The following is a 24,795-nucleotide window of genomic DNA, read 5'->3' as shown; positions in this document are numbered from 1 at the left end:
TCCCAGGGCAGCAGCGCCTCAGACATGGCACCCTGCCTCAGGCCACCGAGGAGACAGGTTAGGCCCCCCGCCCTACAAGCCCGTCCCAGGGGAGCGGTGCCACCCTCCATGCAGTTCAGGATGCACGGAGCACCCAGCACACAGGAGGGAGGCACGCGGGAGCAAAGAGACCAGGGGCAGGTACGCGGGCAGGACGCACGGAGCATACGTCCAACCCTCACATTACTACCATTCGTTTCCACGGCCCTGTGCCCCCATGAGACGCGGTCGGTTGGCGGCGTCTGCTGTGGGCGAGAAGGGGGTGCGGCCCATTTCAGGCAGACACGCACGTACTGGAAAATCCTTAGTTTATTTAAAAATCAGTGCAGTACAAACTGCCCCACAGATGACTTTGAACCACCACGTGCGCCGCACAGGGACGACCTTTGGCCCCAGAGCCTTCTTGGTCCTGAGGCCACACTAATTCGAGCAGAAGGCCAGCACCACCCCGGCCCAGGAGTGCGCGCGGCTGTATGGCCAAGCCGCTCCCGCGGTTGCCTCAAACTCGCTCGCGCCAGAGAAAGTCCAGCTGTGATACCGACCGCGTCCTAAGGAGTCACATCATCCCTGGCCGAGCCGAGCCAGGCCAGCTGACGGAGAGAACCTTCTTCCAGGAAGTGACCTTACTTTCATGCACATTCCTTTTCTGTTTCTGAAAAGCCAGAGGCACTTCTTGGTAAAACACAGCTTGGAGGGGACGAAACGAATCGGCTGTGGCTCTCAGGTGTCTTCCTCTCCCGGGGGACCTGCCGGGCTTTCCGCATCCAGGCGGGTCCTCTGCTCTGGCCCAGTCCTCTCCTCCCACCTGGTCCTCTGCGGGTCCACAGGCGTGGAATATGCTGGCCCAGAGGACAGGGACACCAGCCCGGGACCCTCCCGACGGCCTCCAATGGCCCCCGCGTGCTGACACAGTCTGGACATCAGAACACGGCCGCTAGGGCGAGACAAGGCTGCGGGCCATGGTGCGGTGCCGGAGTGAGAACTGGCTGGCGGGACGCTGAGGGCCGGTGGGCTCTGTCTGCATGGCGCAGCGTCGCAGGGACCGACGGAAGGGAGCTCGGGATGACGGGAGCACAGGAGCCACGGGTGCAGGCGGCTGGGCAGCAACGTGGACCTTCGGGAAATACACCTGCCAGCACCTTTCCCCATGCTCCTGTTACCAGACTCAGTGGCAAAACAAACATAGGATTTCAATGGGGAAACTACACATTGAAAAACTATTATATTGTCATAATTCACAATTTCCAGGTGCTGAGAAACACCTTGCCCTCCATCATCAACCACCAGAGCCATCACCACGACCACGAGAGGATGGAAAGGGGCCCCTGCTGCGGGCAGCACCCAGTAGGCACAGAGGGGCAGCCAGGCTCAGGGGCTCCCATGCGCCCCGGGGAGGAAATCCACTGCAGACGGAGCCCTCAGGTTGCGGCCTCCAGGAACTCTGAGGTGAACACGGCTTCCGCGTAGTCCTCGCACGCGTCCTCCAGCTCCGCGGCCACGGCCCCCAGAGCCTCATCTACCAGCTCGTCGGAGAAGCTGAAGACAAACAACACAGCTGTAGGGGCATGGCCATGGGAGCCGGGACTCACCCAGCGGACGGCCCTGAGCCTCACGTAAGATTCGGGGCCGTGGCACCTCTGCACAGGGAACACCAGGCCAGAGGCCCCGCTTGCCGGGACCCCACAGCCAGGCTGCGGCAGGACCTGGCGTCCCCACGGATGCCCTACCCACTGCCCGCCCCCGCCCCCGGGTACCTCCTCTGGGACAGTCACCCCCATGCTGCCACTGACAAGACATGGGCTCACGGCCACCAAGTGCCACACAGCATCTACTCTGGGGCAGGACCCAACCCAGGCCAGCGCTGTAGCCGCTGCCCACCGCCTCTCCAGCTCCCCAACAAGTCTGCGGCTGACCCCAGCCTCTCTCATAACCTGGACGTTTTCCAAAAGAGCAAAGTCTTTATTTGTGGAATGTCCCCCAGTCCAGGCCTATGGAACCAAGGCCACAGAAGGGACGCCGTGTCCCTCAGTGCATCCGGCCACCCTACGTGGCTTGCTGGGGCGCTGCGGGGACGTGGCCAGCTCTCTGGCTGCGCCAGGCCCCCCTGACAGGGGGGCCTTGCCGCAGGACTCGGGCACAGGTGCAGGCCCGGCCGCCGTCGGATGGCTGCAGGGGGGCTCCCCTTCCCAAACAGACTCGCGTGCTCGCCCCTCCCTCCCTCCTTCCCAGCAGGGGGCCTCGCCTGTAACTGATCCGGGGTATTTGTGCACACATTGCCCCTCTGATACCTGTGCCCCACACGGCCATGGGCGCCCACCCCTAGCTGCTCCTGGGTCCCCCCAACTGCCCCCTGGTTCTCTGACCCCTCCTTCCTGGCTCAGGGGGACGGTTCGGCCATTGTGCCCACTCCAAGCCCCGCACCAAGACCCAGCCATTTCCCCGAGGGGCTCGGGCACATTTTAGGGAGTACGGCGCTCAGGAGCCAGGTGCTCTGTGCTCCTGGGGCCACAGCATGGAGGCTCTCTCAGCAGACAGGCCAGACAGACACACGGACAGACACCTGCCGCGTCCATCCCGTATCCTCCCCACATGGCACACAGACACACGCACTAATCTGATCGGCCCTCCTGTGTCCGCGCCAGACGCCCACCGAGCAGAAACACATGCGGCCACGGCTCTCTGGGCTTCACCGAGGGCACACAGGCCGTGTCCAAGCCGCTTGGACCGTATGCCGTCTGCCCCTTTCCCTAGATCGGGTTACTGGTGGGAAATACCGGGAGGTTCGAGTTTCCGCTCATTCCAAGCTGGGGGGTTTGGGAGGACAGGTGAGAAACATGAATGTGGGTCCCCACAGCCTAGCCACAGCGTGCAGCCACCCCCACCCAGACGTGCGGAGCTTCTGCGGCTCAGACCGTCCTCCCCTGATATGTGTGGTCTTCTCCACTCAGCGCAACCCCGACACGTCAGAGCCCCTCACTGCCAGCGAAACGGGTACTTGCTCCTCGTCCGCGGGCTCCCTCCCATCTCCTGCTCCACTCCGTGGAGATCTGTGGTATTTTTTCTTCGCTGCTCTTGTGGACGTTGCACACTCTGCTCCCATGTGCCTGGATGCCAAGCCTGACCGCGGACATTCTTGCCGTCTCCCTGGTGGCTCCCAGAGGCTCTGAAGTAGCCGTCACGCTCATCCTGCCATGACATGGGCGGGCGTCTTCGAACCCACGGACACCCACTGCCGCACACATGCCCACGCTCACCTCTCCTCTGGCCCCGCTTCTGCTCTGCCCCAGAAATGCACACTTGCCATTTCCCATGGTGAAGCAGCCAGTGACAAGCGTCCTCACTTCACTCGTCGGAACCCCTCACCTCCGCGACGCACCCGTGCCAGAGTGGCGGCCCTCTCCCCTCTGCCCTTACGGGACGCCACACGCCCCAGCCTCTAGCGCTCTGCTTCCCGCTCTGCCCTCCTCCAAGTGATTTTCACGTTTCCTCTTATTTTTCAAGAAAATTGCGACATGCGCCTATGTATGGATTTCTTCTCGCTTTCCGTGTTTGGGGCTTGTAGACCTTCTGGAACCCACGGTCCGAGGCTCCAGCAGTGTGGACAGCATGCCCAGCCCCGTCCTGATGCCCAGAGCACTGCCCAAGGGGTCCCGGTCCCCGCCAGGAGCATTCCCAGGCTGCCACAGCACATCCTGGGCTCCCACCCCTGGGATCCGTCTCCGAAGGTCCTCAAAAGGCCCCCGTACCCCCCGGGCTGACCATCAGCTTGTAGCTTGTGGAGGCTCCATCTGTCCTGAGCAGGAGGTGGTCCCGATTCCAGGACCACCACGACCAGAATCACCCACTATGCTCTTGACATTCCTGGCCCTCGCCCACCCCAAACTACAAAACAGATGCAAAGGTGCCGCTGTGCCCCGGGTAACAGCCCGTTTCCTTCCTGTCTCCACCTTCCCACCGACCCTCCTTAGCCCTCCGTCCTCCCTCCACAGGGGCGGGTGCTCCCCACCCCACTCAATAATTCCCTCGCATGAGGGCTTCCCGCGCCGGGGTCTCACTTCCTAAGTCCTGTCTTGCTTTCCTTGACGCCCGCACTGTGCTGGCGCCCCATGTTCCCAGGAGCTCACTGAGGACTGCTGCCCGGCCACCAGGTTTCTGGGCGCTGCATGTGACGGCGGAATCCGGATGGCGCCTTCACTCTGCCACCTCATCCAATGGCTTCGCCAAGCTCTGAGCTCGGGGGACTTTGCGGGATGCTTGGACGTCTTCCAGTGGAGTCGAGCTGAAAACGACATGCTGTTCTCCTATCAGGTTCGTGAAGGGGCCCGCGGGACTCCCTGGGACCGTCTGTCGCCTGCCCCCCACACGGGACGCCCACGTGGCTTCCTGCAGTGATGTCCCGAGGCGCGTTCTGCCCAGTCTGTGCCGTCGCTCCTCACGTACCCACTCGCCGCGGGTGGGTGGCCTCCGGGGCGTCTCCCACATCCGCTTCCCTGTTCTCATGGTCGCGGCTCCCACCACCAGAGGCTGCTGCCACAGCCCGAACATCCGTGTCCCCACAACAGAAGCCTGTTGAAGCCTCAGCCCCAGGGGGCGGAGGGCGCTCAAGCCCTGCAGGAAGGGGCCCCGGGGCTGGCCGCCATCTCCCCAGAGAGCAGACGGCTCGCACACCGGCCTCAGACTTCCCCACCTCCAGAGCGTGACCCACGGTCCAGCTGCTGAACACCACAGCCCCGGGACGTCTCCTAGACTCGTGACTCCTAGAACCAGCGGCGGATCTGTAAAGTCCTGTCTCTCCTGCCTTCTGCTCGCTCTGCTGCCTGCCTCGGGGGGCCTGGCTTGGCTCGTGAACTCTCCGGTGACTCTGGCCATCGTACTCGTAATTTCTGAGAACTCACTTCTCCTCAGGACCTCCTCTTTCAGTGTCCCAAGCTTGTGTCCCCGTGTGTCCGCGTCCTTCACTCCCGAGGACACGCGTCCTGGTTGGTCCAGCTTGAGCCCTGCTCAGAGTCCACCCACCCCTCCCACTCACCCACACCTCTGCCCACAGGCACCCGGCTCCCACGCCCCTGGCCTCCGCAGCGCTTCCAGCAGCTGGGTCTCCTTCCGCCGCTCTGCGGCTCGACAGCTCCCAATGCTCCTGCCTGTCCCTGCTGGCCGTCATCTATGGCTCCACACAGCCTTCGGGTGACACGGAGCACAACAGGGATTCACAAAGGATGGGTAGGTTTGCGGCTCCCCCTGCCCATTCTGGCCACAGGTCTCCGGGACCCCGTGAGTCTGCTCCTGTCGAGAGCAACACCACCCTGGCCGCTCCCACCAGCACCCTTATGCCCGATCACGCCATCCGCTCCTTTCCCACACGGGAACAGCGCTGTTCTCGGCGGCAGGCAGTGGAGGCGTGAAAAACACAAGTAAAGCTGAGCTCACTCCCTTGATCCTAGCGGCTACTCCAGGATGCGGTGGACACGACCCTCAGAGGCTCCAGAAGCCCGCAAGAGAACAAGACCGGAGCGGGAGCCCTCGGAGCCGGGACGTGCACATGCACAGTCCCTGCAGGACCCAGCGGGAAGGCCCACAGAAAGGCCGCTGCCCCTAACCCTCGGACTCCTCCGGGCCCGGAGCGGGACAACAGATAAAAGGCATCACAGATCATGGGAAGGCCACTCGACAGACGCTCTGTCCTCCTCGGCTCATTTCAGATGTGCCACAGGCCCATCAGCCTAACCGACACAGGCAGGTCTGGGAGGAGGGAGCGTCCCACTGTGCATGCCAGGGAACACACAAGGCCAGCAGGCTTCCCCGTCCTCCTCCCCAGAAAACAAACACACAGCACACGCAGAAGAATCGAGAGGCCCGGAGGGCATGGGAAAGGGAAGGCTTGGGGGCAACACAGGGGACAGACATGAGCCACCATCCTGGTCCCACTTCAGAGCAAGACAAGGAAACAGGATCACAGACCTCGGCAGGAGACCGCGCACAACAGACGTGTAGGAGAAATACCCAAGACTGGGGAGGGCGAAGGGCAGGTACTGGAACCCTAAGGGGCCATGCAAAGAAGGGAAAAACCCAGGGTCGGGGGAGAGAGGGCCGCTGATGGACCCACTGAGCACAAAGGCCTCCCCGAGTGGAGGTGGTTGGAGGGGAGGGCCAAGTGTGTAGGCAGGGCCCCCTATACTCCTGCAAGAGAAGGAAGCTGCGAGCTCGGAACCAAGACACCCACAATGGAAACGCAGCACCGCGAGTCTGTGGGGAAGATGGCATGAAGGGGCACAGGTGCGGAGTGTCAGCCTGGCCTCCCTGCGCGGGGCAGCGTGTGCTTGGCAAACCAGAGAGGAGACCCCCGGGAAGGCGGGGTGGGGGCTGCTTGCACAGGTGCCGAGAGAAGGACGGCCCAGGACAAGAGCCACCCCGCAGATCCAGAAAGCGGTCAGGCCCATTTTGTGGGGAGGGAAGGAAAGAGGGTCTCAGGAGACAAGTGGGACGTGGAGGCCAGAGACCCATCGCGAGGGGAGCGTCTGACTGCGGGCGTGCAGGCGAGTGGGCATGCGGGGCGGGTGTGGGTGCGGGGCGAGCGAGCGTGAAGGGCAGGCGTGCAGGGCGTGGTGGGAAGGATTTCTTGGCAGCAGCCCGCAGTGGCCAGAGGAAGGGCCGGCCGAGGCCCAGCACCCATTCAGAGACCAGGACGGCAGCCGTCCGTAGGGCTGCGTCAGGTGCCGGCCAGGACCCCCACGTGCGCCACAGTGCAAAGGAACAAAGTTACATGTGCCTTTAAACGCACGGTTTACACTCCTTCTCCAAGTACCAGTAGCGGGAGAACCCCAGGCAGCCACCCCTCTTGGGAGGCGCCCCGGCCCAGCTGGCCCAGCCCGCCTGACACAGCGACAGGCACCTGCTTCGCCAGCTCCTCTGCCTGAGAAGGCAGGTGGCAGAGAAAGCCCGCCTGGGGAGCCCACATGCCGGCCTGTCCCTCTGTGAGCCTTCTGGGCGCTCCCGCTCAGCGCCTGGCCCCCTGGTGCAGCCACGACATCGTACTGACCTCTCGGCCAACAGCCACGGGTTGAAGGTGCCCACAGCCTCGTGCGCAACCAGGCGGAGGTACTGCTCGAAGCGGCTACAGTAGTCGCCAATGCTGTGCCGCAGGCCTGGGGGGACGTGCAGCACGGTCTGGCCGTCCTTCTGCGGACACTCTTCTGGGAGGGGTGCAAGGCAGGCCCCGCTCTTCTCAGACCTCTCATCCATCCCCACGCTTTCGTCCAGGGAACTGAGGGAAGAAGGCGGTCAGGAAAGCATCCAGCGCACCGTAGCAGGGCTGAGTGGTTCCCTCCACCCGCCACGTGGACGGGCGAAGGCCTCCCTCCCGCCTGAACAGAGCCAGCACCCCCCACTGCGCCCTGCTCGCCCTGCCCATGGCGGGAGCCCCTGCACCGGAGGCCAGAGTGGGCGCTCGAAGCAGGTCTGTCACAGAAGATGAGCCGGGACAGTGGTGCTGCCCTCAGAGGCCTGCCCGCCCCGCGAGCACGCTACTTCCCAGGGCCTTCCCGGAGCTTGGGAGGTCTGGCTCTGTCCTGTGGGAATCAAAGGACCCCAGGGCTTCCCAGGGGCAAGCCAGCGCCTGGACACGGGTCTGATGCTGGTCTCAGCTCCACTCACTTGGCATTCCTGGGTTCTTCCAACACGATGTTCACGTCGGGGTCTCTGCGAGCTGGGGTCTTTGTGATCCTGATTGGATGAGGAGAGAGAGGCCTCTCACTTACTGCTGGGGGGGCCTGCCCTAGAAGAGGAGAAGCAGACAGTGACCGCGGAGACACGCCGGCAGGCTTCCCAGAGCCATCCTCGCAGCTGGGCCCGTGGCGAGGCCACACGCCCATCTCTCAAACCTAACCAGGGTCCAACAGGGCAGAAATGCTCCGGTTTGCAAAGAAAAGGCGAACTTAAAGTCACAACAAGGACTTGGCATTAAGACGCGATGAGCCCGCTCAGGAGCCTCGGGAGCCCAGAGGACGCTCTGCCAGAGGCTTGTGCGAAGCCCCAGAAGAGGCGGCTCCCGTCAGGGCCAGCACTCAAGGATGCCTGAGCATCTGGGTTCGTTGTTAATCTTGAGATGGTCTGATTACTAGGGAAGGAAGGAAGCACTCCCGGCGGAACGCTTAATTAGCTGGTTCAGTCTGTCTCTGGGCATCGCCGGGAGAGAGCTGCGACGGCAGTCAGGACACGGACTTACTAACGAGCCTTGACCTTGACAGCCCTCTGAGCTCTGGGTCACTTGAAACTTGAAGGGTGTTTCACGTAGAGGAAGAAAACGTGTGCTGCTCTCTGGGAAGGAGCCCGGTGAGCCAGACTCACGCCGACGCGCCTATGGCATCCTTGTTACATCCTTGCTACGTCCCTCAGTGTTTGCAAAAACACCACACAGGACAGCTGTCCACTGTTCACACGAGCAGAGAACAAGAGAAGGAAAAACCACTCTCGGGGCGGTTCTGTGGTACAGCCGGGCACGCAACCAGAGCGATAGACACGGGACTCTGGGACTTCCCAGGCAAGGAGTGCTCACTCTCGGGGTAGACCGCGCTTGTCGGGGGCACGTCGAGCCTTCACATGCTCAGCAGCAGTGACTGGCCCGAACTGTCCTTGAAACGAGAGCAGAGTCCTGCAGTACAGCCGGCTGCTGCACAACGCAACCTGCTGCACGCGCTCGGCAGGGCACCAACTCCGGCCTCAGCTCTGCGGCCTGGCTGGGAGGGGAGATCCCTTCACCAGCGACCCCGACGCACGACGGGCACGACGGCCAGGGAGCTCGCAGGCAAGGGAGGGAGGGAGGAGCCGAGCTCCAGAGTGGGGGCGGCAGGAGCCCCGCACAGGTGGGGCCAGGGGACCCCAGCCTCCCAGAGCAGCTGCACAGCTGTGGCACCTCACGGTGTTGGCTGGGGGGCACATGCCACGAGCGGGGGCAGGGGCTTGAGAACCACAGAACACACGAAAGGCCAAAATGAGCGCTGCGCTTAGATGGCTCACGTCCGTCAGCATGTGGCACAGTACACACGTCCCCCCAGGCCATACCCCACAGCCTGATTCTAGAAGAGCAGCGGCCACCCCCCCACCAACGCTCTGCACTCACGCCCTGTGTGCGGCACCTCCCCACGGCCATGAGGTGGCCGCTGACGAGTGGCACTTCCGGCCACAGCCGTGACAGGAGACAGCAACTGTGTCCACGTGGAGCAGGGGAGCGGGAAGCGGGCATCTCCTCCGCAAACAGCCGGGGACCGCAGGGCTATCCCTCGGGAGGAGAACCAAAACCAGACCCTCCCCTCCACCTCACGTCACAGGACAACTTTCATTCGAGATGGACCCAGCCGTACGCACAAAAGCTAAACCTGAAAAGCTTCTAGAAGAAAACAAGACACCCCCTTCCGAACTTGGGGGTAGGCAAAGGTTCCTTAGACAAAGGAAAAAGGAAAAAGTTGGTGTTAGATTTTTCGAAGTCAGAAACGTCCCTACAACAAGCTACACCTGAGAACAAGCTTGGCAAACACCGGCCCACGTCTGTCTGAGGAAACCCGCGGCCGCGAGAGCAGGGCCGGCACGCGGGGACGACGTGTCCCGGGGTCTGGCAGCTCCGCAAACACACAGGAAACCGCCGAGCCACGCGCTCCAAAGGCCGAGTCCAAGGAAGGTGAGTCGCAGCTCACTAAAGCTGGCGTGAGGAGGACAACGGATGCAGTTGACAAAACACTTAACTCAGAACACATTGGACTCTACGATTCCAGACAAAAGACTCCACGATGTTCGAAAACGTACGAAGCACCAGGAAGCCTCACGCAGACAGACGCCACGGCTGACGATCACAGAGAGGCGTTCTAAACGTCATTGTTCATCGAGGGCATGAAACAACCACCAGACACGAGTCCACGCCCCTCACCACAGCTGCAGTCCCAGACCGCCGGGCGCCCGGGTGCAGGCCTGGCAGTTTCCCCCAAAGTGAAGCACAGCCCTGTCCTGGGACCTGCTGGCATCCGCGCAGGCCACACACCCACGAGCTCACACGCGCTGGTCCCCAACAGCCCAGGACCCGCAGGCAGACGGATCAACAGGAGGCGTGTTCACGTGCAAGAAGCCCGCCGTGTACCCGTCTGCCACAACCCAGCTAAGGACACAATTAACATCCGTGCTTTTATCACATGTAAGTTCAATCTCAAAAGGAAACAGAGCCACAGAGAAACGCGACCCTCTAGCTGCAAACACACGCTGTAACATTTAGGGTCACGCGCGCCCACACCTGCCACGCTCTGACACGCACCCACACACGGGACGGGCTGCTGGGCGGCGCGTGCAGGCACGTGCAGGTCCCCAAGGTCTGCAACATTCCTGTGCGTCCAAAACCTTGCAGCATACGGTGTGGGGGAGCGTGGGGGGGATGCGGGGGGACACTCACCCATCTTTCCTTCCTGCCCCCACAGGTGAGGATCAGCATATACGATTTTACTGTATCTCTGGCAAATTATCTCCCGGTATTTCTGTAAAAGAAACAAGTTTAACGATGAGCAATGAATAGTTTCATTCCGCACCAGAACGGCTCACCGATGCGATGTGGCGCACTGCCAGAAACAGGCGGCGAGGGCGTTCACGAGGCCAAGTCTAAAATTTAACGGGGAGTTCATCTGACCCATCTTAACGGAGACCAGCACTGCCCACAAGAACCTGTCTTGACGGGCGGCCTGTCCCACGGGCCGCTGACCACTTCAAACGTGAGCCGTGGGCCCCGTTGGAATAGGTTTCCATCGCCCCACAGGGCTAGAGCCAGCCGCTTTGGATGCTGCAGGCCGGACGGGTACCCCCGGGAAGGGTAACTGTGTTAGCACGGGGGCGAACGACACACTTTATGTTTTTAAAAACCAAGAAAAGACGGTCTTCCTGTTTCTACTTAGCAGCAAATCCAAACAGAGACTCGGTCATGGGGCTCTTAGACGGGACCGGCTGGCATGGGGGGGGGGACCAGGAGGCCCAGCGCCCCAGCACACCCCTGGTGACGGCAGCCGTGTCCTCCGCTCCCTCACCGGGCCTCAGTTCCCCACTCTGGACACTCCAGGCCCCAGGCTGGGTCCTGCCGGAGGCATAAGCTCATATGATGAAAGGTCCCGAGGTGGCATCACGGCAAGTGAAGAAGAGAGATGCTGTGTGATCTGCAGGGAACCGGTGCCAGGGTGGGAAGTCCAGGCCCCAGCTCTGGTCCCAGGGGGGCTCCCTCACCTACCGATGACACCACGTCCTGAGCTGCGTCCGGCAGGGTGCTGACACCTCACAAACACCCCATCTCCCAAGGCCTGATGCTGGCCGCAGTGGGGCCGGGACGAGCATCCGGGCTGCAGAAGTGTGGGGGGCGGCCCCGGACCTTACCTCCATTTCCTCCACCCGCAGCATCAGGCTCTCCAGATCCGGGCTGCCTCTGCCGTCCCCAATCGGCACTGAGGTTTCTGACTCCAAGCCCCCATGGTGGGTCGTGGTCCAGGGCCCATGGGCAGCGTTTTCCAAGCAGTCCCCCAGCTGGTGAAGGCTGTGGGCTGCACGGTCCACAGCTGCAGCCTATGAAGCGAGGTGGGTGGAGAGGCAACGAAAGATCTAAAGGTGGCCGGTGGCCATCCCCTCCGTTGCACCCCTACCACTGCCCAAAGCAGCCACATCAGCACAGCGGCCACCGGCCACTCAGATGCTTCGGCGAACCAGGCACACGACCGAGAGCAGCACCTGCCAGCCGGTGAAGCACACGTTCGCCTTGTGCCACACCCAGAGAAAAAGCCCGCTACCCCACGGGTCGGGCCCAGATGACAGGTCTGTTCCTGTGCGGATCCAGGCTTTTGGAAGAACGTCTATTCATGACGTCACGGGGCTCCTCATGCTCTGCCCTCATGCCAGGCTCTCTACCCTTCACCCGGGAGCACTTCGCCAGCTTCTCCTGACCCCGTGCCCATGACGCCCCACAGCACTTTACGATCTGCGAAGCGTCTGCACACTCCGGCTCTTCATACTCAAGGATGCGTCTGTGACCTGCTCTGAGGGGTTATACAAGGAACGTGTGCTGGGAAGCGATGGCATCAGGCTCTGGAAGGAGACATTTGTGGGGCGCACGGTCCTGGCACTGCCCGCTGTGCCCACAAGCCCAAGCCTTGCTCTCACCCTCAGCAGGGAGACGGGGGCTGTCCTGTCTTGGAGCTAGAAGGGCTCATGAGCACGGGCGTGGGGACGTGACCCAGCAGTACTCCCCGCAGCAACTCAAAAAACCCTCCAGCAGATCAGAAAAAATATGTGTGTTAGCAGCCAATAGAGAGAGGAACAAATGCCCAACCTTAACTTAAATAAAAATCAGCCAAATAATCAGACAATGGAGTCACAGAAACATCTAGAACAGAGGAACCCAAGAACACAGGTCCGTTAATGCAGACACGTGTCTGCACGTGTCCCATTTCACATCTACGGACGACAGGACGTCAGGAAGCCCGTGTGCCCTCAGAAAAGATGAGGATGCTCCAACACGCTGATCCAGAGGTCACCGGAAGTCACCGACACAGAAAGACGAAAGGTCGCTCCTGTGCAGGACGATCTAGCTTCCACACCACACTTGCGCTGAATGACTGCATTTTTAGCCACATGCACATACAGCTTTCAACTCGGAAAACACTCGAATGTTTCGGAAAGGGACCCCTGAGGTGTTCATGTCGTGTCGCAAGCGAATGCGGCGAGAGTGGGACACGAACGTCTCCTTCCCTCTCGAGATGGGACTTGGGAGCGTTTGCATGGAAGGGAAGGCCCCCAGTCCTACAGGGTCACAGCACACGCCTGTTCCCACGTCGCCGGGCCGACTCAGTGATTCTTCACACGCACACCCTCCAAGGGCTGCCTGGAAACCTCCACGGGGACGCCCACGTCGAGCCCGGGACACTAGCTGCTGACAGGGCTGCAGTCCTTGTCACTAACTCTCCCTGAGACCACCTAGTGCCACGATCTACACGGTCTAATTCTCACATGCGAGGCTGGTAACCTCAAACCCACAGCTGACGGCTCTGCTGACGGCCCTGCCGGTCCCTTGGGGACGCCGCCCCGGCTGAGACGCTAGGCCAGGAGGAAGGACCACTTGGGGACAGGGCTGCAGAGGGCACACGGGGGCTGCACCGGGTGCGTGGGTCACGCTCTCAGCTTCTGGCCTCAGAAGCTGTGGAACCTGCGACTTGTCACAAGAGGCTGGGGCGGTGAGGTGGGAGCCGCATCCACCAGGCTCTCTCTCAGGAGGCAGCCAAGCTCCGCCTGAGCATCACCGTGGGACACGCCCTCTCAATCCGCACTCCTCCTGACCCGGTGTCACCGGGCCGCTATGGCTTGGTCCCACTTCCCCTACGCCTGGGCCTGCACACCAGCTCGGCCCCATGTCCAGGTGCAGACAGCCACGGCTGCTTTCCAACCCGGTGGAGACCCACCCCCACCCCCACCCCCACCCCCACAGCCCAAGCCCCCGCCGGGCAACAACACTCCCGCACGGGCCAGACACAGGTCCTCTGGGGGGACACGCAAGGGCACCTGGCCACCGCACGTGCTCTCGTGCTCCCCAAATCGTACCGACCCTTCTCTGCTCAGTCCCGGGCACCATCCGGCACTCAGTGAACGAGCCTGCCTAGCAGTGACCCTCAGCACAGAGGACGTCAGGCCCGTTGCGAGCAAAGCCAGGCTGCATGGCAAGATGAGATGGTGGCTGCTTTCGGGCCGCAGGCCACCAGCACTCAGAGCCACACACCACAGCCACATCCTGTCCTCAGGAGAGAATGGCACCATGGACAGCACCCTGTGGCTCCCGAGATCTCGCTGCGTGTGTCAGCCAGCCAAGAAGAACCGTCGCCTCCCCGTCCTGGAGCAGGATCCCCAGCGCTCACGGGAACCCATGTACTTCCCTTTTGGCCCGGGACGCTCTCACGACACAAAGGCAGTGTCGGCAGGACACCACCGCGCACTCACCTCCTCCACGGGCTGGCCGGTTGCCACGTCTGCTGACAGCCGGTCCCTCGGCTGATGATCTGCTTCCTGAGAAGAGCTGACCCTCTGCAAACAGACAAGCGTGACCCGTGAGCCGTCATGATCTCCGGCATCGGCTGTGGCTCCGTCAGGCTCCGCGGCAGTTCCCGGCTCATGTCCTCGGGAACAGAAAGGCTGCGTGCTGCTCTTGGCTTTGTGCCCCTTTTCCTCCTCCTCCACTCTGGCCGTGTGTCTTTCAGCAGCTGCTCCACATCTCTGCACCGGTTCACTCAGCAAGGAGACAAGGAGGTGGCCGGCTGGGCCGGGGACAGCTGCCCCTCTGCTCTGCCCTGAGATGTCCCAGGACTCTCGCGAGGACTATGCACTTCTTACACTGGAGGTACGGACTGCAATGGTCGTTCAGGGCCCCAGAACACCATTCGTTCCAGGTGAGATTACGACACTCCCCATGGCCCCCATATGCACGCAGACAAGACTATTCCACGGCCCATGCCCTACCGGCCGGCGCTTCCGGCTCACCGCCCACGGGAGGACCGCAGCTGCCAGTGACACTGCATGACACCTCCTCCTCAAGGGGGGGAAAATCTGCACACAGGCCTGGGCCCGCGGGAAATCGCGCCGACCATCCCGCCCACGGAGGTGAGCGCGCCCAGGACTCGCGCAGACACAGCAGCACCAACACCACCGCAGATCTACCTCATCAACAACGGAGCCTGGAGCCTCAGCTCATTCCCTAAACTGAAAGCTCCCCTTTCTCAGACGTGAGACTCTCTCTTCCCGTCTCGGTCCCTTATGTGCACTGCGGACCTACCTGTGGACCCTGCGGGGCCAGGCAGCACCGCAGGCGGACCACACAGCACAGTGTGGCCCGGCAGCCACGAGGCCTCACAGAGGGCCACCTTTCAGTCTGGCGCTTCCAAGGGCAAGCGATGGTATTACCTGGGCCGTGACCAGAAGAGGCTTCAAACGCTCCAGGACTGCCTTCTCCACCTTGTCTGCTAGCTGGGTGTCTGACACTCTACGTGGAAATAAAATCCAAAATTAAGATCCGACGCAAGAAAACATCCTAGTCTGTATATTTAGGTACCACTCCGGGCGGAGGGAAATGAAACGACTGTAAAACCACAGAGCTGCTCTAATCTTGACAGCCACACGATGTCCCAGGGGTCTTGTTAAAGAGCAGACCTGCAGTCGGCCGGGATGCAGCCTTTCCAGCAAGCACCCTGCAGCCGTGCACCGCCGGTCTGGGACCCGCTGAGGCCACTTCTGACGTCTCAATGAGTACGCGAGGTTCTCAGTACATTTCCAAAGAGAAGTGACCATCTTTCAACAACTCGAGGACACAGGAGACCTAACAAGTCAAACTTATTTTGTTCCTTCTCCAAACCCCGCTATCCCGGAGTCAGACACAAACCCATAGAGAAGAAGCAAAATGCTTCTGGAAAACAGGACAGCGTGGTAACCAACTGCGTCCAGCAGCTGAGCTCAACTCTGGATGAGTCATGGGGAAAGCAGAGGGGCCACGCGCGGCCCTGCTGACTTCATGGCACGGGGCTGGTGGGAGCAGGCAGGTTGGGGCCTGGGGGCGGCCTAAACGTGGGAGACAGGAGCCTGGGGGCCCCTCTCCAACTGGCAGGGAAGTCTGGCCGCCCCTTCAGGAGCGTCTCTGGACCCACAGGCATGCTGGACGCTCCTGGGACACTGGCCACCAGAGGCTAAGCGTCCAGATGCTCTGACCCGCCCCAAGGGAAGGACTAACCACCCTCAAGGCTCCCTCACCAGCAGGGCGGCCGCTCGCCCTGGAGTAAAGCGCAGCCCAACAGCCCTCCCAGCGGACAGCGCGAGAACGGCACGTCTCCGCGGGGAGAGAGACGCATGGAGCTGCACTGGTGTCCCACACAGATGCTGGCTCAGAGCCGGCCGCCAACGGGAGAACACAGCACACCAGCAGAGCACTTGGGGAGAGCACGGACGATCTGTGCGGCCGTCCAACAGAACACCGACAAACTCCTCTCTGTCAGGACCCAAAACTACTTCTTTGTCAAGACCTCATCCGGAAGCTCGCTCGCAGACAAGCCCCCGCTGCTGCACGCCCGTCTGCGCCGGATCACGCCCGGACATGGAGAGCCTCACAGCCGGCACGATAGCACACAGCCTCAGCCGACGCCAGACAGCACGCAGCCTCAGCCGACGCAAGGAGGAGCACAGCACAGGTGCCACCACACGCTCACCCCAGGGGCCAGAATTAGCAGACAGCAGTAGATGTCAGCGAGGTCGGGGGATGGAACGGAGCCCCACACTGAACGTGGGACCCCACCCCGACGACACCTCCCCGACACGTACGTGGGACTTGCCCGTGACCCGGCCTGTGACCCAGCCCACGGATGGCCTGGGAGCCAGAAGCCGCACTGCCCGGGCCACGCCCCTCACAGCGGCAGCACCTCAGCCCTGCACAGCAAACCATCAGGGATACGGCCGTCGGGGACAGACTCACAGGTGGGGGCGATGGGAAGACGAACAGCAGAGTTGGGACAGTGGTTCGCTCCAGAAGGGGAGGAGTGACTGAGGAGGAACCAGGAGGGACTGAGGACGGACAGTCAGTGGGGGCCCACTCCCATGAGAGCTGTTGTCGCAGGAACCTCCTGTCCCTACTATTCTGGGCCGCGTGCGTGCGTTTCTCACAGACGACCGCCCAAAGGGATGACGGGGCCCAGTGGGCTGCTGTCCTGCTCCCTGGCCAAAAGACAGTGGGTAGGGGTTCCAGGGCTGCTCCTGAAGGCTAGGAGGCAGAGGAAGGGACTGCCTCAGCAGGCCCATCCCGTCACAGATGACATGTGTGACCGCGTGGGCAGGTCGGCCGAGTGAGGCCCTTCCAACCCCACGGCTCTGTGGTTGTGACCTGTTCTGTCCTGTCCGTCCAAGAGAGACTGCATGAGTGAGTGGGCGGAAGGGACAGAGGGAGGGAGAGAACCTCGAGCAGACTCTGCCCTGAGCAAGGAGCCCAACGCAGCCCCGATCCCAGACCCCAAGACCAGGACCGAGCTGAAACCCCTTCAACCGAGCTGAAACCAAGTTGGCCATGCCCCCGACCACGCCCCTGCCACGAAGAGAAGGGCGCAGAGCCTGCCGGCCAGGGCACGAGCGTGTCATGAGGGCTGACAGCACACACACCATGAGGACAGCCACAGGGCAAGCTATGACCGGAGGCGGGAAGCAGCCCAGCCGGCCCCAGGGCGCCAGCAACCCCTCCGACCGCAAGCGTCTGGCTGGGCGCTAACTCCCTCCACTCGAGTCAACTCTGAAGCAAAGCGCTGCACAGCACCCGGGGACAGACGCACGTCCAGTCCGCCGGCTGAGAGCAGAGCACCCAGGGGCGGGGGACAAAAAGACGCAAGGCCGACCTCTCAGCTTTCCCAGCCCCCCGACGTTCGGCATCTCTGCCCAGGAGGGACACTTGGTAGCAAAGACCACACACACAGTCACACGGGTACACGTCCATGTGGCGAGGCCAGGCCGCAGCGGTCCTGGGGGCACAAGCACACAGACCGTAGCAACAGGTGAGCCCTCATGACTCCCGCTCAGACGCAAACGCCCCCCTCTATGCCAGCTTCCTGGCCGTTCCCACAGCCTCGAGCCCCACCGGTCCCTCTGTCCCACCAGTGTCCACAGTGAGCGAAGCGGACCTCAGGGACAGCACAGAAGCCCAGTAGCCATCCCGGCCCCACCTGCACCCCGCTGGGGTCTGCCCAGGTGTGCACAGCCCCTGCCCGTGGGGAGCGGCCACAGCGCTCCACCTGGGACACGGGCACTCACCCCCGCCTCCGCATCTCGTCCGAGGCTCCGGCTTTCAGTTCCTCCAGCTCCTTCACTGTTCTGGAAGTTTCGGCATCAAGCCAAGCGAGCCTGCTGGGCAGTAAACGGTGTCAGACCACCCTGCCTCTCCCCGCATGCCACCCGGGTCAGGGCCGGGGCCGGGGCTCCATGGGGATCCCCACCTCTGCCGCGGGAACTCCTCATGGGCGGCTCTGTGCACACGCACTCCCAGTGAGTGTGGACGGCCACCCAAACCACCCACGCACACTCAAGAACAAGGGCTGTCGCACGGAGGGCTCTGTGTCCTTTAGTTTGGGACACGGGACTAGCATCCAATGACACAACAGTCCATAAGGCAAGAGCAGTCTTGGCCACATGAACGCAGAGCCCCACCATCACCACTCCTTCCAGAACGTTCTCATCTCATGCCCGATGGGAGCCGGTCTCTCTGCACCGGAAGCAGCCCGTCCCCTTCCACCCACTGTTCCTCACCCTCCACCTCCACCGCAGGTCGGTCGGAACCAGCCCCTCCTGCGACTGTAAGTAACGGGGGCTGGGATTCGCTCTTCCAGCCATTTCTGGAAGTCTCCGTAGAGCTCACCGCTGCGCCGCACAGACAAGCAGCCGGTGACAAAGCACCCAGTGGTGAGGAACAGAGGGAAAGGGGTCGCCGTGTGCATGGGGCCGTCTGGCAGCAGAGCACGGCCGTGGGGCGGCAGAGCGCGGCAGGACAGAACTGGCATCGCGCGCATCAGACCCTGAGTGCCGGGGCCCCTCCTTTCCCAGAGGTGGAAAACAGGCTGCACAAACCTCACAGCTTCCTGCGCAACGGCGTCCCTCCGCGGACTCCCGTCCGGAGCCTCGTCCTGCTGCAGCCACGCTTCCTTTGCAGCACTCTTGGGGCTCGGCTTCACCTTCAGCCAGGCAGCGCTGTGAACGCGGGAGAGCACCGCTGGGGGAGCATGGTGGCGGCGGCCGCCGGCTCCCGCAACACCTCCCGCCCGCGCCCCGCACGCCGCCCGGACACCCCCTCCCCCCGCACTTGGGGCTGCAGCAGCATCCGCCCACGGAGGTCCACATGAGCCCCCAGCGGCGGAACCCGTGTTTTCATTCCAACCTGCGCGGGAAAGCCCGCGCTTCAGAGCGGAGTCGTGAAACCAGGCCTGACAGCGGATCCAGCCCTGCTCCGTCAGCAAAACCTTTAACACCCAAGTCGCCGCCGCGTCAGCTCTGAGGGCTGACGAGCAGGCATAGCCGCACACTCGGCCGGCCCGCCGGGCTGCTCCCCGCCACCTGCTGGCCCCCCAGTGGCCCCCAGAAGACCTGCCAGCCTCGCTCGGTGGGACGGGCCGCGCCCCCACGCATGCTAATGCGGAAAGTCCGCTTCCTCCTCACTGCGCCCAGTGGCCGCGAGAGCCCCATGGTTTTAGGATTCATAGTTTCGACTTGAGATTAAGGTTCTCTTTAAATACTCATCCCCCAGCAAAGGCCAACTGAAGGGTCCCCAAGACCGTCAGGGCTGAGGCCCCGCGCTGGCACGGAACACTCCGCACGAGGAAGGCACAGCTCCCAGCACTGGGCTGCGAGGTCCCCTGTGCGATACAGGTTGGCGCACACCTGTGACCCCCACACAGAACCACACGCCCACAGTGGGTCGGTGGCCACAAGAGGCTCCCGCCCCCGTCGGAAGGACAAAGGCACCAAGAGGCTTCTGGACAAACATTCTCCCATATTTCTCAGCCGCAGACGCTTCTGTGCTTAGTGGGAACTCGGGCCGCAGCTGTGCGTCAACCCTAAGTGACAGGCACCCGCCCTGCGGAGCACACACCCCACCACGTACCACTTGGGAGACGCTGGCGGGGACGTGGGGTTCGGAGGCACCCAAGGGGCCCTGCTGTCCCTCACAGGCTGCTGGCTCACTTTCAGTCTGGAGGACACTGTGGTGCGCTGCAGTCGGCTTCTGCTCTGGGACCGGGTCGGTCCTCCTCTTCCAGCTTTGTGCAGTCCCTACAGGAGACGGACACGTGCTCGAGAGCCACACGGGTATCAGGGAAGCTCGCCTGAGGCTTCAGGAGTCCCCACGCTGCACCGGAAGCTGGCATGGAGAGCACGCAAAACCTGGGGGCGGGTGCGCCTCACGCCAAGCGCGCCTCACGCCAAGCGCGCCTCACGCCGAGCACTCCTATACCGAACATACACGCTCTACTCCGCACCCCCAGGCAGGTGATGGGAGTCAGGGGAAAGGTGAAGCTGGACACCCTGCATTTACTACCCTTTTACACACACATAAATACACACATCCAATACATTTATCCTTATGTTTCTTCTTAAAGGAAAAAGAGAAGCTACATGAGGATCTTGGTTGAAACGTGTCACGCCTCATCTGTGCACCGGGACAGACCTCTTCCCGTGCTTCCAGAAGGCTGAATGGGCTCATGGCCCAGGACCAGTCCTGCCTGCCTGATGACGCCCCACGAGGTGGAGTCAATGCAGGACCTCAGTCCCAGTGCCCAGCACTCCACGTCATGCTGGGGGCCACCTGACAACACGCAGGCCTGCCAGTGCCAAGCACACTGTTTGGACCGGGCCTTCGTCATCCCTCGGACCCCAGCCCTGACTGCCCCTACCAGCCAGGGCAGACGTGCGCTATCCCGTGACTGTGACAACAGCACCTCCTGACCATCTTCTAGCGGGTTCTCCGCTACAGTCACGCCACAAACAGAAGCTTAGAGTCTGACACAGCTTCAAGTCACCTGCCTCCCAAACCCACAGCAGTGGCCCTGTGAGGCCTTTTTATACCAAAGAATGAGTTACCGATGTTTATCCTCAGCAGGAAGCAGACCTCAATCCCCTCCAATCCCACATTTCTGAAGCAGAAGCAGAAGCAGCAGAATGTGAGGACAGCCTGCCCGATGAAGGCTGCGGTGTCAAATTCACGTGCATCTCTCCAACCAGGACAACAGAGACGCCTGGTCCTGGGAGCAGTTTTAGAAACTCTTATTTTTCATTAAAAAGCCAAACACTAGGAGTACCTGGGGGGCTTAGTCGTTAAAATGTCTGCCTTCGGCTCAGGTCATGATCCTGGGGCTCTAGGATTGAGCCCCGCACTGGGCTCCTGGCTCAGTGGGGAGCCTGCTTCCCCCTTCTCTCTCCCCCTGCTTGTGTTCCCTCTCTCACTGCGTCTCTGTCAAATAAATAAATAAAATCTCTAAGGAAAAAAAAAAACCCAAACACTACCCAGAGCCAAGCTAAGTTAGCTGTTCGGACGGTGGGCCCAGCTGGTGGACCATGGGCTCAGCCGGCAACCAGAAACACGGCCGCAGAAGGGGCCGCTCCGCACCTGAGGTGGCCTCGCTGGCGCCCGGGCCTCCTCCTTCCGGAGCACCGCACTCCTGGTAGTGGGCCTCCCCGCTGCAGCTCCGGCTCTCGCCAGGGCCAGGGGATGCCCCGAGAAGCTGGCGCTGTGGTCTGGAGCAGACAGGGTTTCGTCCGGAAGGCTCTCTGCACCCATTACATCCAGCCCGTTCTCCAACCTCCAGGTCGCAGCAGGCGCTGTCCCAGCGGGACAGTTATCTGTAGGACATTTCAGAAGGACAGAGAAGCTGCAGACACCTAGCCGAGCCTGCCAGCAGAGACACGTTTTACTGCCAAAGTCACTCCCCACTCTGTGACTCCTACAGGGACCCACAGGCAGAGACCTGCAGGCCGTGGCTGACGCCCAGGCTCCCCTCGACGCGTGCTCCTTCGTCATCCCTCGGACCCCAGCCCTGACTGCCCCTACCAGCCAGGGCAGACGTGCGCTATCCCGTGACTGTGACCACAGCGCTTCCTGACCTGCCCCTTCTTCGTCTATGGTCACCCCGCCTGGCTACCAAATGTGTTTTTTCTAAGATGTAAATATTCAAATTGCCATTTCTTAAAACCTCCATCCATCCACGCCGTTCAATTTGCAGCGGGAAAAGAAATAGAACGATCTTTGATTGGAGATGAGATGTTTTCCATATAGGACATTCAAGAGGATCTATACAGAATTAAATGAGGAAGAGGGTTTCTGGATGAGAAAAAAATACACGAAAATCCGTATCATTCCCATGTATCAAGATGACCAGAGAGAATAGAAGGGAAAACATCCTGTCAGTGTCGGCAGCAAGAACTCTCAGGCACTTAGGAAGAAGACTAACAAGATGCGTTCACAGCTATTCTAGAGACAGGAGAGAAGATCCGAGTAAGTCGTTTCTGTGGAGGTGCGAGCCCTCCCCTCGGCAGCCCGTCATTTCGAGCACAAATTCAGCTGGCGTCCCAGCAGGCCTCTCAGTGGGTCCCAACAGGCTCGCCTAAAGTGCTTCGCACAACCCCAGGCTGGCCCGACAGTGCCTGAGAAGCACAGCCTTCTTCCCCGGGAGGGGATGGACCCCCAGGGTTTCCCCCATGCCCTGACCCCAAGGCTGCGCTCAGCACAGGGGCCAGCGGCCAGCCTAGGGGGACAAAACGAAACATGCGCAGGGATGCACCTTCTAACTTAGGGTCCAAGATTGGGTCTGTCCCTTCCACTCAGGAACAGGGGAACTGCTCCGCAGAAACCCATTTCCCTGGCAACGCAGGCCTGCTCACTCCTCCACAACCCAATCACTTTATTATTTTAGAAATGGACAAAACTCATTTTTAGGCGCACCTGGGTGTCTCAGTGGGTTAAGCCTCTGCCTTCGGATCAGGTCGTGATCCCAGGGTCCTGGGATCAAGCCCCGCATCGGGTTCCCTGCTCAGCGGGGAGCCTGCTTCCCCCCCTCTCTCTGCCTGCCTCTCTGCCTACTTGTGATCTCTCTGTCATATAAATAAATAAAATCTTTTAAAAAAAACAACTCCTTTTTAATGGCCAACTCATTTTTAAAGACCTGTTTCCTCAGCTATCATCTGCCTACCACAACCTGCCCCTCCCGCGGTAACTTGAAATTATGGCAAGGAACTAAAAACACCTGCCACATTTAGGGCACTTCGGGATTATCCAATGTGTCACTTACACCCGGGTCTGTCCCGCAGGATAAGGACTAGTGTCCTCGCTTCACAGACGGAAAAACAAAACACTGAGAGACAGCGTCCTCTGCCCAGAGTCACGACACGCATCAGCGCTCCCACTCTGCACGTTGGTTCCACGGGAGCCGCAAGCAGGCAGCTCTCCGCCCGCTGCCCCCAAAGCAGGCGCTCGCTTCCCCACCTCGGCTGCGGGCACCTGCGCTCTTCTAACCCAGCTAGGAGACGCGTCTGCGCAGGCCCAGGAAGCTGTCCGTGTCTCCCCTGGGCACCCGGACCGCAGCATACTACGTGGCTGGCCAGGAGCCTTCCCCACCTCAGACACATTGCCTCCGGAAGCCTGTCTCACAGGCGTGGGAGGGAAAAGCACGCCCACCTGGGGCTGCGTTCTACCGTGTAGCCATGAGGGGGAGGGACAACCACACCATGGGACGTGCACATCTAACCGCTCTCCAGCGAGTTTGGACACATCCACGCCAGGGTGATGCACAGCATCGGCAGCAGACTGGGACACAGGTCAGACGCACAGCGACACGCAAGCTCCAACCCAGCAGAGGAAATAGTGACCCGAGAAGCTGCTGATGAGCACAGGAGAGTCCGACGCAGGCAGAGAAACCGTCGGCAGATGAGACTCAGGAGCCGAGGCTGAACGTTCAAGGGTGTCCTGCACCTCGGACACCAGAGCGGGTTAACCATGCAACAGCCAGCTACTCATAGGAGACACTCCGAGCCTGGCAGCGGAGGCCAGAGCTCTGGGACGGGGTGCGAATATCGGTGAGCGCCACGCGACCTCATACAAGCCCCACCTGAGGGGTGGCCCCGAGGTTCCGACAGGAACGACGTCACAGCCCCGAAGGCCTAGTGTCTCACGGCTCAGGTTCCAAGCAGACAAAGCAGAAGCCCAAGGAAAGCGCTAGTCTCATGCTACACAAGACACTCGAGCCGTCGACAGATCATACACGAAGCCACAAGAGCACGGGAGAAAAGGCAAGAAAGGAGCAAAGGCTGGAGTGAGTCAGGGTCGTTCACGATTCCACACACAGCAGAGCACAACCTGCTGACAAAGTGGTAAGAAAACAGGAGCGTCTGCAGGTCAGCCAGACGTCTGCATGTCTGCATGCACGTCAGCAGTGAGAGGGCTTCCCGGATGCCACGCACAGGCACGCCGCAGGGTAAATGCAGTGAAAGCTGCGCGAGAGGATCTGAGGACAACTGAGTCAGAGGCTCCGTCTGTGAATCGGGACTTCAGGAGGCATTAACTCGTCAGAATCCCAGGACACTATCAGCTGTCAGCTATCGGCTATCAGCTGTCTGCTGTCGGCTGTCAGCTATCCACTGTCGGCTGTCCACTGTGGGTGTCTACTGTCCGCTGTCGGCTGTCTGCTGTCGGCTATCGGCTGTCAGCTGTCCGCTGTCGGCTGTCCACTGTCTACTGTCGGCTGTCCGCTGTTGGCTGTCCGCTGTCGGCTGTCTGCTGTCAGCTATCAGCTATCTGTTGTCCGCTGTCGGCTGTCAGCTATCCACTGTCAGCTGTCCACTGTGGGTGTCTACTGTCCGCTGTCGGCTGTCTGCTGTCGGCTATCCACTGTCGGCTGTTGGCTGTCCGCTAGCTGCCTGCTGTCTATCTGCTGTCGGCCGTCCGCTGTGGGCTATCACTGTGTGTGTGGCAGGGGTGGCTGTTGTGGAACTCATATTCTGATCCTGAAACTTCCGTGCAGATGCTGAGGGTCGAGGTCAGCAAAGGCATTCCAGAAGAGCAGGCAGCCGAGCGTCCAGTCAAGAGTCAGAACAGAGACGCTGTGCATGAGCAAAGAGACCAGCAGCAAGGTCCATGGTCTCAGGGACCAGGACACGGGCCCAGAAATGGACCCACTGTGTGGATGTTGAATTTACAACACGAGT

At 61.4% G+C, this 24,795-nt stretch overlaps 1 protein-coding gene across 6 annotated transcripts in view; it reads right to left on the bottom strand.

The window, feature by feature from the left end:
* Window positions 1-330: 330 nt before the first annotated feature.
* Window positions 331-24,795, bottom strand: part of KIAA0753 (KIAA0753 ortholog) — a 42,712-nt gene continuing 18,247 nt past the window's right edge. For 2 of the 6 annotated variants that reach the window (XM_045083166.1, XM_045083167.1), the window contains exons 8-19: window positions 21,206-21,438; window positions 19,706-19,872; window positions 18,676-18,795; window positions 17,866-17,958; window positions 17,454-17,576; window positions 14,992-15,070; window positions 14,035-14,118; window positions 11,431-11,616; window positions 10,469-10,550; window positions 7,690-7,810; window positions 7,076-7,300; window positions 331-1,575 (exon numbers count right to left, since the gene is read on the bottom strand). In XM_045083166.1, coding sequence (XP_044939101.1) covers window positions 1,458-1,575; window positions 7,076-7,300; window positions 7,690-7,810; window positions 10,469-10,550; window positions 11,431-11,616; window positions 14,035-14,118; window positions 14,992-15,070; window positions 17,454-17,576; window positions 17,866-17,958; window positions 18,676-18,795; window positions 19,706-19,872; window positions 21,206-21,438 — 1,631 coding nt within the window. In that variant the 3' untranslated portion in view covers window positions 331-1,457. Of the gene's footprint in view, window positions 1,576-7,075; window positions 7,301-7,689; window positions 7,811-10,468; window positions 10,551-11,430; window positions 11,617-14,034; window positions 14,119-14,991; window positions 15,071-17,453; window positions 17,577-17,865; window positions 17,959-18,675; window positions 18,796-19,705; window positions 19,873-21,205; window positions 21,439-24,795 lie in introns of those variants that run through there. The other 4 variants (XM_045083168.1, XM_045083169.1, XM_045083170.1 and 1 more) reach the window with 4 other exon arrangements.

The sequence above is a fragment of the Mustela putorius genome, unplaced genomic scaffold (genome assembly GCF_011764305.1).
Source record: "Mustela putorius furo isolate JIRA1106 unplaced genomic scaffold, ASM1176430v1.1 tig00000695_pilon_pilon_pilon, whole genome shotgun sequence".
NCBI classification, from domain to species: Eukaryota; Metazoa; Chordata; class Mammalia; order Carnivora; family Mustelidae; genus Mustela; species Mustela putorius.
The sequence above is the reverse complement of the archived record's forward strand: the minus strand, read 5'-3'. Positions and strand labels throughout refer to the sequence as shown.